The sequence below is a fragment of the Malus domestica genome, chromosome 03 (assembly GCF_042453785.1).
Source record: "Malus domestica chromosome 03, GDT2T_hap1".
Lineage (NCBI taxonomy): Eukaryota > Viridiplantae > Streptophyta > Magnoliopsida > Rosales > Rosaceae > Malus > Malus domestica.
In genome coordinates, this window is record NC_091663.1 from 15,625,454 (window position 1) to 15,639,029 (window position 13,576).

General features: G+C 31.3%; 1 protein-coding gene across 3 annotated transcripts; it reads right to left on the reverse strand.

Annotated features, from left to right (window-relative positions):
- Positions 1–2,447: 2,447 nt before the first annotated feature.
- On the reverse strand, positions 2,448–13,294 carry LOC103411129 (ankyrin repeat-containing protein ITN1-like). 3 transcript variants are annotated; one of them, XM_029099912.2, is made up of 6 exons: positions 13,019–13,294; positions 11,869–12,034; positions 4,226–4,696; positions 3,952–4,101; positions 3,349–3,800; positions 2,448–3,254 (listed from the first exon to the last, which is right to left on the reverse strand). In XM_029099912.2, exons 2-6 carry the CDS (start codon positions 12,026–12,028, stop codon positions 2,643–2,645), a joined length of 1,845 nt encoding a protein of 614 aa, XP_028955745.2. In that variant the 5' UTR covers positions 12,029–12,034; positions 13,019–13,294; the 3' UTR covers positions 2,448–2,642. The 3 variants fall into 3 exon arrangements, with proteins under 3 accessions (XP_028955745.2, XP_070675132.1, XP_070675133.1); XM_070819031.1 differs by having other exon boundaries at positions 11,869–12,041; positions 13,019–13,140; XM_070819032.1 differs by having other exon boundaries at positions 11,869–12,063; positions 13,019–13,134.
- Between the last annotated feature and the right edge of the window lie 282 nt (positions 13,295–13,576).

Below are 13,576 nucleotides of genomic sequence, written 5' to 3' on the forward strand. Positions count from 1 at the left end.
TTGCATATGTGTCATGTGTGGAGAAGAACCCTCTAGCTAGTCCGTCACCTATCATTTCACCTTAATTTCATGCTTTTGTCAATTCTGTAATTTATTTAAGTTTAATTTACTTCTCGTCAAAACCAAACCCCCCCCCATTATTAAATTATATTATTTAGTTAGTGTTCATTGTTGTTAGTCTTTTAATTCAATTTCCGTCCATTTTAGTTCCTAGTGTCTAATTTGATTGTTTTCATTATTTTGAGTCATTCTAAGTGTGTTTCGAGTTATTAGAGTTTTTAGCCTAGTTTTGTGTCCTTGAGTCTTGTTTAATTTTTTTAAATTAATTTAGAATAGATTAGCAATCCCTCCTAATCCCCGGCCTAGAACGATACCCTACTTACATCTATACTACAATTGTCAAAAAGAGGGTTTAATTTGTGTGCTTATATATTTCACATCAACTACTAAAAAAATCTTACTAAAATAACCATAGGGTTTAATCTCACATAAAAATACCAAACAATTTAAAAGTACCAAAGCACATTAAAAATTTCATAATAATTAATTTACAAGGGTGAAAAATGTGAAGAAAAAAAAAGATGTAATCCGTCGTGATTGCATCCTCTATAATTTGACGATGGGTACATCGCCGTTTGGACTTCTAAAACCCTACAAAGCCTCGTTAATAGTGTTTTAGGGGGAGTTCAAAATAAACAAAATTTCATTATAATTAATGTACAAGCGTGAAAAAAATTTGTAAACGCTCATGATTGCATCCTCTACACTTTGACATCATCATTTGGATTTTTAAAACCCTACAATGCCTTGTGAGTAGTGTTTTTAGGGGGAGTTCAAAATAAATAAAAATTCATAATAATTAATGCACAAGTGTGAAAAATATACAAACACTCGTGATTGCTTCCTCTACGTTTAGACGTGGTTACATTGTTGTTTAGATTTTTGAAACCTTTCAAACCCTCATGAATAGTTTTTTTGTTTAAGTACAAAATTAATACAAATTCATAATAACTAATGTAGAAATGTGAAAAATGTAAAAAAAAATATATATATATATATATACAGTCACTTGTGGTGACAAGCTTTACAACTTTCATGAAGAGACCAACTTCGAAATTCAACACCATAATTCATAAACCCTAGATTTATATTCAACCGTTGATTGTACTTTATGCTCTATTCTTCTCACATGATTTCATTTTTTAAATTTTCTCTTTTGAAAACATGATATTTTAGCCGATGCTGAAAAATGAACGGTTTAGATTGTTGATATCACATTTTGATGTTTACAATTAACTAAAATATGAGTCGATGCTATATAGTTTCTAGAGACTTTAGAAACTCCGACCAATATGTTCACTAACTATAAAATTTAAAAAGTGATATCATGTTTTTATAAAAGAAAATTTGAAAAAAAAAACGAAATTAGGTGATAAGAATAGAGGATAAACGTAAACGACAAGCAACAATCAAATTTAAATTTATGGATTATAGGATTATGGTGGCTAATTTCGGAGTTAACCTCTTTACAAAAGCTATAGAGCTTGTCATTATGAATGTTTGCATTTTTTTTTTCACACCACTACGTTTTTCATTTGATTATTTATTGATTTAGAACATATTTTCTTTAACAGGTAATAAGTCAAATCATATTACCCGTCAATATATGGATCATATTTTCTTTCAACAGGATAATTCCCTAGAACAGCCCTAGACATTGTGCCTATAATCTTCTCATGTCACAAATACCTCTGAAGTTTATTTTTTTAACAAGATAATTTATTTGACGATCATGCTTGACATACTAATATGATTTCCTAATATTTTGCAATGTTGTAAACTTATGCATCTCAACATCTTTGGCATGTACCCAACAAAATGAGACAAATAAAGTGAACAAATCATAAATCTTATAGAACATAATAATTCGCTCGAACCGCTATAATGAGAACTTCAAGTTAATAAAAAATAGTGACTTTTAGTGGCACACAACGTTTCAAAACAAAATCAGACCGGGGATGCACATGTTTCCCGTTTGCGTATAACGTATCTAGACCATATAAATTAACAACTGGAACTGTTAAGCTTCTTAATCTTCATTTACAGATCAACCTATATAAAAAATCATTTCAATCAGAGCTTATTTAGTCATTCAAATGAATAGAACAAATCGATGGTGTGGGTACCATGTAAAATATACATGATGAACCGTTCATTTATTTGATACGTTTAAATGAATTTATGATCTCCATCTCAAATGAATTTTTGTAGAGGTGACTTTCAATTGAAGATTATAAGAGATTGAACGGTTCCGATTGTTGAATACTTGAATTTGTATGATCAAAATACATTTTTCGCAAATCGGAGATGCGCATCCCCACTTGAGGGAAGTAAGTATTATCTATAAATGATTTTCCCTAGTTAGGCTAAAAGGGCACCATGTGAAGTTTGGGAGGTTAAATGTAAAAAAAATAGTTCGAGTGGTAATTGCACAAAACTAAAAAAGTTTAGAACCAAATTAAGTGCCATACATTTGTTTTAATATAGATAATCATTCTAATTTAATCACAACTCATCTGCTAGAACATATATAAATATATACATTATTGTGGAGGCAAGGTTTCAGCAGAGCGTTCTACATATTAAATCATATCCCTCCTTGGCTGAAACAGAAGACTTGAACAATATGTCGAAAAGAACATATCAAACAAGAGAGGATATTGCAAGAAAGCGAACAAAGCAACTGGGACAAATGCAAATATGAATATAAGATCTGGAACCCATCTTAATCCATAATGGCAAGATAAATAGAAGGCTGTGCTGAAAGTTACCATCATGGATGTTATTGACACGAAGAGTGATGTGAGTCCGACCATCAACTTCAACGGTAAAGATTTGAGAAAATCGTTTTCAGCATACCGCGACGTGAGGATGTACAAGAACATGAGGATTGCCGTTGAGGAGGAAAAGAGTGCTACTCCATCAGATATGGCGAATATTAAAAATGCCTCCTCTTTTATGAAATTCGGTGTTCCTTTATTATCATCTATACCTCCCGGAATGCTAAATGCGGCTGAAAACACAACAGTGGCGATAAGAGTTGAAACTAGCATGCATGAATTTGTAGTGTCCTTCATCCATGATTCTCCCTTGCGCAATAGATCCTCATGCTCGCTAGTGAATAATTCCCGAGGTGTTTTACCTTGCGTATTTTTCATATCTATAAAGGGAGGTTGCACAATCTTCTCAACTTCCTGCCACATCAATGATCGATAATGAAATTAAAGAAGCAAGGAATTTCCAGGCAAGACGGATTAAAGTTGATTATAAGATGAACTTTAATGATACCTCAAACCATACTAATTCTCGCTGCATCTGAAGAGCTGCTCCGGACACAAGATTGAGTTGGTCTTGAGGTGCCAATTTTGCAGCTAGGTGTAGAATGTTGTTATTCTCGTCATCAGTAAATGTTGCTATGATATCTTTGATGGAGCCTGTCTCATGCACTAGATTGAAGATACTTGCATGACGATGCAAGACTGCAATATGGAATATGGTCCGATTGTTGTCATCATATTCCAATAGTAATTCCGGATAAGAGTCAATAAGCACAGATAAGAACTCATAATTTCCTAATTTCGCTGCGTCGAATACTAATTCTGAAGGCTCTCTTATCAAATGCATGACTTCGTCGTCGTCATGTTTCAACATTTCTTTCCAAAGGCATTCGACTAGCTTCAAGGCTTGGGTTTGCTTCAAGTTTCTTTTGTAAGAAACCCTCATGCATGGGAGTACTTTAACTGTAAATTAAAAGGATTACAACATAAACAAAATGGTTTATAGTCACAAGAATAGGAAAATTTCATACTAATGTAGGGTGATGAAATACGGAAGTTTGTTTTATATAACTAATCAGATTTTGATATCATAATTTTAGAAGTTTTAACTCACATGCTTTGATAAGTCTACTGCACATTCTTGGAGTACTTTGGTCGCCAAATTCTGAAGACTTTCGAGCTAAGACATGCAAGGCTGTTTCATTGTCGCCTTTGCGAGCCATTGCTAATGTTCTATCATCTTGTAGCAACTTGATGGCTAAATCTGCACAGTTTTACAAAGATTAAAAGAAGAGGAGGGGTTGGAAAGAGAACGCGAACAATTTTTAAAAGAATAGTAGTCAAGAAATAAAGATGTGTTTAAGGTTTAACAAGTTCCAATTACCTACCATAAAGACCATTATCGATAGAACAGAAAAATAGAACAATGCGGCCCATTTCATCCAGCATTTCAAATGTTTGAGGGTATAAATACCACGCCATTTCAGACTGTCCAAACAAAGCAGCCATATAGAGTGGTGTCATTCCTTGACCACCGGGGATTGTCGGCAATAACTTATTTTTTCCTATCAAAATCTTGGCAATTTCCACCGTTCCAGTTGCAGCGGCAAAGCTCAGTGCCGTATTTCCTTTAATATCTTGAAGTGCCAAGTCTTCTTCATCCATCATCTTGACTAGTTCCGCCACAATCTGAATATTGTTCTTTGCTCCAGCTGCAACGTGAAGAACAGTTTCCCATCCGTTTGTTATGCTAGTAGTTAAGAGTGCCGGATTGATATTTAAGATGCCTTTGGCGGTTTCCCAATTGCCTTCCATTGCAGCTTTGTAGAGGGGCATACACAAGTTCAAGTATGCCTCTCCTGTGATGGATGCAAGGGATGAAATTAGACTAAGCATATGGTTAATTTATGAACGTAGAATGTATATGTGCTATTTGACATTAGATTGATCCTTCTCTGAATATGATTCTTGTCTAAATAGATGAATTGTCTAATACTTTGTATCATTTAGTCGTTCATATGCATCAAAGAAATAAAGGAAAACTAACGAAAATTCAAGAGAATTTAGTTTTAATGAAAAAAGACAAATAAAAGTGTAGTGAATAGTACCAGGAAAAAGTAAAAATGTAGCTTTTCATTAAAAGTGAACAGTATCGAGAGTGTTTCGTTAAAACTCTCAAGAAATAAACAGTTCATTAGAGGATATTACTTGTTATAAAAAAAAAAAAAAATTGGTTTGTTCCATACATGCATGGCAGGACGAACTCCAATTTGGCCAAATTTATTGACTTTTTAGTAAACTTCATTCTAATCCTTGAAAAAGATCATATTGAGACTAAAATCTTAATTAAGATTAAAAACTAATTTTAGTCCCTTTAGTCACTGTAAATGTCAGCATACATTTAATCAACTCATATATTAATGATATTTTGATGTTTTATTTCTCTTTTTCTTCCTAATCTTCATTTCATTCATCATGATATTTTGTTGTAGACATTTAGGTAAACTAACTCATTTATATTATTTAGACATTAATTTATAAAATATATTTTGCTATATCAATTTCGAAACAGACATTTAGATAAATTGATTTAATATAATACATTTTGATACAAACATTTAGGTAAATTAATTCATTATAATATATTTCGGTACCTACATTTCTATATAGATATTTAGGTAAATCAATTCATTTTAATATTTCAATACACTTATGTATTCTCGTATTTTTCTTATGTGTAACTAATTTTTTTTTCTTTTGAATTTTTTCTCATTTAGGTTCATTTTTAACAATATGATGGGAGGAAGTTAATCAAAATAAATGAATTAAAATGTGTATTTTTTGTCAAAGAATTAAAATGTGCATATTAATCAATTCAAATATTTAATGGGGAGATTTTAGGTATATTAAATAAAAGTAGAATATGAATTTGAATCAAAATATACGTCAAAGAATTATAATTAATTTGTAATCTAACACTATGTTTTATTTAAATTTATATATGGGATATTTTGGATGCGGTCTCTAATCCTTAACATTCTTTGACTAAAACCTTAATGGTATTCAAAGTTTGATCAAAATCCCTTAACTTTGTACACCTCATTATATTACAATTAATATTTATATTTTTATAGTTTTGACATTAATTGTTTGATATTTATGAGATTTATAATCCTATAAATTTAAAATCCCTCATTATAATACTATTAGAAATTGTTACAATAAAAAAATTCAAACATTTTGATTGAATAAATGGATAAAAACTATGTAAAAATAAGAATAATAAATGGCAAAAGAATGTATCCATAGTCTTAAAAAAATTGGTACATTTCACATATAACAAGGTGATACATTAATAAAGAAGAATGGGTACATTGTAAATAAATTAGGGTACAAATAAAAGATTAAAACATTATGAGTACAAATGAATTTTTTAAAAATATAGGTGCTAAAAGAAATTAATACATGGGTACAAAATAAAACTAAAAAGAAAATACTACAAATTTAAAAAAAAAATGTTGCAAATTAAAAGTGGGTACAAACTAAAAATATAAATATATGATACAAAGTTTAGGCATAAAACATAAATATACCATTTGTAATTTTTCTATCATTGATTAAATATATAATGTCACGTGACAGTATACACATGGGTACAAACACAAATAAAATTTTAAAAAATATGGGCACAAAAAGAAACTAATATATGGGTACAAATTAAAAATGAAACAAAAACTGGTACAAATTAAAAATAGGTACAAACTAAAAATAAAAATATATGATAAAAAATTTAGTCATAAATATAAATACACTAATAGTAACATTTTTAACACTAAAAGAATATATTTTAAAATAAAAATATTTTATTATTCAAATAATTAATGATGTTATTAATACTCAAGGACCTTGATCAAAAATTAAAAATGAATAGGATTTTAATTAATGGAGTAGCAAAAAGAAGGATGGAAACCTAATTTTTCTATAAGCATCGTGCTGACTTTGGTTGGCCTATTTTATCCTTGAAATTCAATTTTAAAACATTTTTATTGGAATACTATTAATAGACGTGGCAATATCTTACACGATTCGTTAACACGACACTTGAACGACACGAAAATAACGGGTTTTGTGTCAACACGATAACTAATCGGGTCATTATCGGGTCACACGATAATAACCCGTTAATAATGGGTTCTTAACAGGTTTACACGAGAGTGACACGCAGGTGATCTATTTCGACACGATAAGAAAAAAGTTATTTTGATGATTTTAATTTTTTAAACTACTAAAAAAAACTTTACTATAAAATACAATAGATATAATGAATCTATATATATTGTTTATTAATTATTATTCTATTATTATTCCATATAAATTTTAAAATTGAAGTTTTATTTATTTATTTATTTATTTATTTTTATAGTATATTATAGGCAAAGATTGAGATTAAAAATCATAAAACATATAAAAAATAAAAATATCAAGTAATTTAAAAATACCAACACATTAAAAAAATTATAATAATTAATTTATATGTGCGAAAAATATGAAAAAATATGCAAACGCTCATAGTCGCATCCTCTACGCTTTGAGGATGGTTATATGATCGTGTGAATTTTTAAAACCTTACAAACTCTCATAATAGTATTTTTAAGGGAGTTCAAAATAAACAAAATTCATAATCATTAATGTATAAGTCTGAAAGATGTGAAAGCATAATAAACGTTCACAATTGCATCCTCAATGCTTAGACGATGGTTACATGGCCATTTAGATTTTTAAAACCCTCCAAATTTCATGAACAGTGTTTCTTATTTGGGTGCAAAAAAAATAAAATTAATAATAATTATTGTTGAAATGTGAAAAATGTAATCACTCATAATGAAAAGTTTTACAACTTTCATGAGGGGGTCAACTCCGAAATTTAGTATGTATATACTAATTTAGTATTATGTTTTACATTTTTTGAGGTCAAATTATGTTTTTCATTTTCATTTTTATTGATTTAAAGTATATTTTTCTTAACGAGTAACGGGTCAAGTCATATTACCTAATAATATTAACAGGTTGATTTCGGGTCGAGTCATATTACCCGTTTACTTTAACGGGTATTACACGACACAACCTGTTAAGCTATCGGGTATGCCACAAAAATGATACGAACACAAGAAACACAACATGAATGCCAGGTCTAACTGTTAAGCCCACCCTAATGTCTTATTTTCACAACTACTATAAAATGATACTTTGATTGACAAATTTCAATCAAATTTATCCTAGTATAAAATGACCTTTAAAGACCTAAAAACCAACCAATCATGTCTTGCCACATAATTATTAGTTATATTGATTCTTTTTAAACAAATTATTAGTTATATTGATAAAAAAAATCTAAAATATCATAAATAAGAAAAAGAAAAAAAAATATATCATGAACCCCACAAGCATTCCTAGGGAAGGAAGTTCAGAAATTAAACTTATCAGGAAGAGGGTGAATACGGACTTGACAAACCAAAGCCTCGAGGCTCGTAATAAAGTACATGTTGTGGAAGGTCTGATTAAGCTTCACCAGAGAGTAGAGCAAGACATGAGGAGAGAAGCTCATAGTCCAGATTACATTAGGGGACTCACAGATCTGACACTCGTTGAACTCTGATCATGTTTTGTGTTATGGAACAATTTGGATACCTACCATATAATGAATTTGGAAGAATTTGATGTCAGGGAAAGCCAGTGCGGCACTAAACTATGAGTGAAGCTCTTCCAATTTAATCACACTCTCTCTTGTGTGGTTTGAATTCAAAATTGGAAATTATAGAAATTGGGTACTGGAGCAGTTTTCGAGACGTGGTGGTGCTGCGATGGTTGGCAATAGAGGAGGGGCACTTGGTGTTGGGGATTTGGGGAGTCAGTAGCTTTGCGAATTTTCTAGGGATAGGGATATTGCTGATGATATTTGGAGTCTTGGGTATTTTCATTTTGTGATAATATTTTTTTTAATTTGTAATAATTGTTTTAAAGCAAAAAGGTAGGAAAAGAGTTGATGCATCCTCAATGCTTAGACGATGGTTACATGGCCATTTAGATTTTTAAAACCCTCCAAATTTCATGAACAGTGTTTCTTATTTGGGTGCAAAATAAATAAAATTAATAATAATTATTGTTGAAATGTGAAAAATGTAATCACTCATAATGAAAAGTTTTACAACTTTCATGAGGGGGTCAACTCCGAAATTTAGTATGTATATACTAATTTAGTATTATGTTTTACATTTTTTGAGGCCAAATTATGTTTTCATTTTCATTTTTATTGATTTAAAGTATATTTTTCTTAACGGGTAACGGGTCAAGTCATATTACCTGATAATATTAACAGGTTGATTTCGGGTCGAGTCATATTACCCGTTTACTTTAACGGGTATTACACGACACAACCTGTTAAGCTATCGGGTATGCCACAAAAATGATACGAACACAAGAAACACAACATGAATGCCAGGTCTAACTGTTAAGCCCACCCTAATGTCTTATTTTCACAACTACTATAAAATGATACTTTGATTGACAAATTTCAATCAAATTTATCCTAGGATAAAATGACCTTTAAAGACCTAAAAACCAACCAATCATGTCTTGCCACATAATTATTAGTTATATTGATTCTTTTTAAACAAATTATTAGTTATATTGATAAAAAAAATCTAAAATATCATAAATAAGAAAAAGAAAAAAAAAATATATCATGAACCCCACAAGCTTTCCTAGGGAAGGAAGTTCAGAAATTAAACTTATCAGGAAGAGGGTGAATACGGACTTGACAAACCAAAGCCTCGAGGCTCGTAATAAAGTACATGTTGTGGAAGGTGTGATTAAGCTTCACCAGAGAGTAGAGCAAGACATGAGGAGAGAAGCTCATAGTCCAGATTACATTAGGGGACTCACAGATCTGACACTCGTTGAACTCTGATCATGTTTTGTGTTATGGAACAATTTGGATACCTACCATATAATGAATTTGGAAGAATTTGATGTTAGGGAAAGCCAGTGCGGCACCAAACTATGAGTGAAGCTCTTCCAATTTAATCACACTCTCTCTTGTGTGGTTTGAATTCAAAATTGGAAATTATATAAATTGGGTACTGGAGCAGTTTTCGAGACGTGGTGGTGCTGCGATGGTTGGCAATAGAGGAGGGGCACTTGGTGTTGGGGATTTGGGGAGTCAGTAGTTTTGCGAATTTTCTAGGGAGAGGGATATTGCTGATGATATTTGGAGTCTTGGGTATTTTCATTTTGTGATAATATTTTTTTTTAATTTGTAATAATTTTTTTAAAGCAAAAAAAAAATTTAAAAAGAAATATGTAGGGTTATTTTGGAAATAATAGTGGGTAGGAAAAGAGTTGATGCATTTTTTACTTTTTACAGTGGGTGAAAATATAAGGTGGGTGGGGAATAAGACATTGGGGTGGGCATATCACCATTGTTTTATTGTTAATTTGAATTTCGAACCTTAATAGGTAAAAATGAAGAACACATATACATTCTTGAAATTATCTTATTTATAGGAACGATATTTGTATTGCCTTGTTAATAGACATATAAATTATATTACCTTGCTAATTGACGTAAAAATCATATCATGATTCTAAAAGACGCTAGGCTGCTAGACGGGGGCCTAACCATATTAAGTGCATTTACGTAATTTTATTATACGTCATATAAATAAGTGTATGTTTATACTTTAAAAATGCATAATGTATTGAGATATATAAATTCAAAATAGAATGACATAGATTATAGAGTAATAGAACATATTGAAAACATGAAGAGCAAACATATAATGAGTGTCCATCTAAGTATTCAACGAGTCTCTTACAATTTACTAAAAATAAATAAAATTAAAAATAAAAGTTATCTATTTTATGCCTACGTGAGAGTATTAACCGAGGCGGGTGCCTAGGCAGATCTAGGGCTTTTCTTAATTTTCAAACGTCTAGGGATTAATCAGGCGGTAGCCAACCTCTTAGTGCCTAGACGAGACCTAAGCGGCGATAGGCGGGAAAACAACATCAAAATGATTAAAACATGTATGAGTGAAAAGTTTTAAGATTATGTTACCGACAGTATGAAGAAAACTAACAATTACCGAAAAAAATAAAATACTTCTCTTTGCTAGGTAAATGGCTACGACACTTGGACCTTTAACAAGGTAAATACATAAAATGCACCATAAACTTTGTAGGAGAAGGGGAAATGCTATGAAATTCATACAATTTTAGAGGTGAAAAACATGAAATTTTGACAAGGAAGGAGAAAATAAAAATTTTGAATTTTTGTAGGGGAAAAATTATTGATTGTGTGTTGTCAAGAATAAATAAAAACTTTGGAATTAGGATATGGAAGATCGTATTTGCTTTGGTAGATATCCTCTTCAAACGCTTGAACCCGCATGGATCACATCTAGACAAATAGAAGCAAGTGTGGCGAGCAATGACACAATGCATGCCACGGTGGAAAAATATGGGTATGCATATTTCCAGACAAACTTGTTATATTTTAGCTACAAATCCAATAAATCTAAGCGTAATGCTTGGTGTGTTGATTTTTTTAAGCCATTAACTACACATTCATTGAGAAAAAAAATGGTTTAAATTGATGGTCTTCATAACATTACTCTTCGAAAAAAAAAAGGGTTATTCATAAAATATGCTTATGATATTGGGTTTATCCCAACTTTTCATACATCATACTTTTGATCTTCATACTTTCATGCAATAGTTACCTCATATTCATATATAGCATATAACTTCACCTTGCTCTGTATTATTAATTGATATTAATTCAAGTTATTTCTTAATTTTTTCCACGCTAGTTGTTTTTCTTTTTCCCAAGTAATCATTTTGCAGACTCTTTTGCCACTTTAATTAACCTTTACACACATGCAAATACAACGCATAGATGGAGACTAAATATAATCATATGGTACGTGTATGCATGCATGTGATGTGCATGAAAGAGAGATGTCGTACGTACTATTGGTATTTTCTAGTAGATGACGAGAAGGATGCCTCGGTTGAATCGGCGTAGAAGCCGCAATGCCGATGATTACATTTCCAGCAGCCGGAACGCCATTTACTGCCGTCATTTGGATCCCAGCTGGGGCAGGTACAAATTGTGCTTGTGGACTAGACATATTTCCCTATAAACTTGTGGAATATATATAAACATCTCCACAGAAAAATCTGAATTACCAACTAACTTATACTGTAATATACTAATATGTTTCTGAAGCATAACGAGAGAAACAATTCATTCACATTTACATAGTGACTAACTTTTGAAAAGTAAATTAAACTTACCATCACATGGAGTGACAATTTAAAATTTATTTACAAAGCAAGTTTCAGTGTTTTTCTTTCAAAAATTCGAATAGTATTGGTCATCTAGAACAAGAAAGGGACAAGCAAATTTGGTTGGTTCCTTTTACGTCACTCACCTACGTTAGGCTGACGAACTACCAAAATGTCTATTGCATGAAATAGCCATACGTCCGGCACTAAAAACATATGTGGAACCCTATCCGTAATGGTGGGGATCATTTTTTTTTTTTAAATTGTTTATTCACTAAAATCCTTTAATAATTGAGCAGTTAAAAATGGAGCAAGTCAATGATCGCTGTATATTTTACATATATAACAAAAATAAAAGATAAATAACTTAATTTCAGCTTAATCTGTTAATCATTGTTTAATTTTAGAAAAACAGTTTTTTCAATCTCTTTGTAGTCTTTTCATTTTCCTTCTTCCTCCACTAATTTGTTCCAGAACCGCTGGTCAACCCTAATTACTTTTCTTACAACCTAGTGAACTTACAACAATACATGGCATGGGGAATCTGTTATGCTTCTAATTGATTAAATCATGTGTACGTACAAGATTGACGAGTAAAAAGAAGAATTAAATATATATTCAAGTAATATGGTCATTAAAAAGAAGAATTAAATATATATTCAAGTAATATGGTCATTGGACAAGGTACTCGATTCCAAATAATTTGAAGCTAATGAGTGTGTGAAAATTATGTAAACGGAGATGGAGATCTAAAATACTTGCACGGTAAGTTTTGTTTAATGAAGACCGTTAATTTTGATAAGCGAAATCATGATATATAAAATATTACTTACAGAGATTTCCAGCAGCCAAGTGGAGCTAATTACACAGAAGCACTGCTACTCGACTCTGGAATTTAGTTTAGTCGAAAATGTAGAGAGAAAGAAGTCAACATACTGTACTGAGCTAATTAGGGTTTCTGGAGCTTAGATCGAGGAAACTTCATGAAGAATAATATATATAGGGTTTTAAAAGTGTTTGAAGCCGAACAAGGTAGTCACAGTATCTCTCTCTCTCTCTCTCTCTCTCTCTCTCTCTCTCTTCTCTCTCTCTCCACTCTTTTGTACCTTATCTTTAGTGGGGAAATTAACTTTTAAGACATGGGTCATTCAACAGAGAAAGAAACTTTCAAGACTTAATGTGTGGTTGTATTCACTCCATGTATGGCGTTATTTTATTGTTAAAATGTCGATGTTAAGTATCGTGTTGTGAAGACGACCAGGGGAGGGCAGTGGAAAAAGTGGTCTTGGACGGCCAACGACTAGTAAAACAATGGAGCCAATAAGGCAGTGGTTTCAGGTGCGGGAGGAGCCCGCCAAAAAGATTATAAAACAGATGATGACATATTACAA

What these genes read in the sequence shown, in the direction of transcription:
- LOC103411129 (XM_029099912.2), bottom strand. Translation starts at nt 12,028, where the DNA reads ATGTCTAGTCCACAAGCACAATTTGTACCTGCCCCAGCTGGGATCCAA. An exon ending in TATCGATAATGGTCTTTATG is followed by an intron (nt 4,102 to 4,225) that starts GTAGGTAATTGG and finishes AAAACTGTGCAG; the next exon opens with ATTTAGCCATCAAGTTGCTA. An exon ending in GAGAATTAGTATGGTTTGAG is followed by an intron (nt 3,255 to 3,348) that starts GTATCATTAAAG and finishes TTGATGTGGCAG; the next exon opens with GAAGTTGAGAAGATTGTGCA.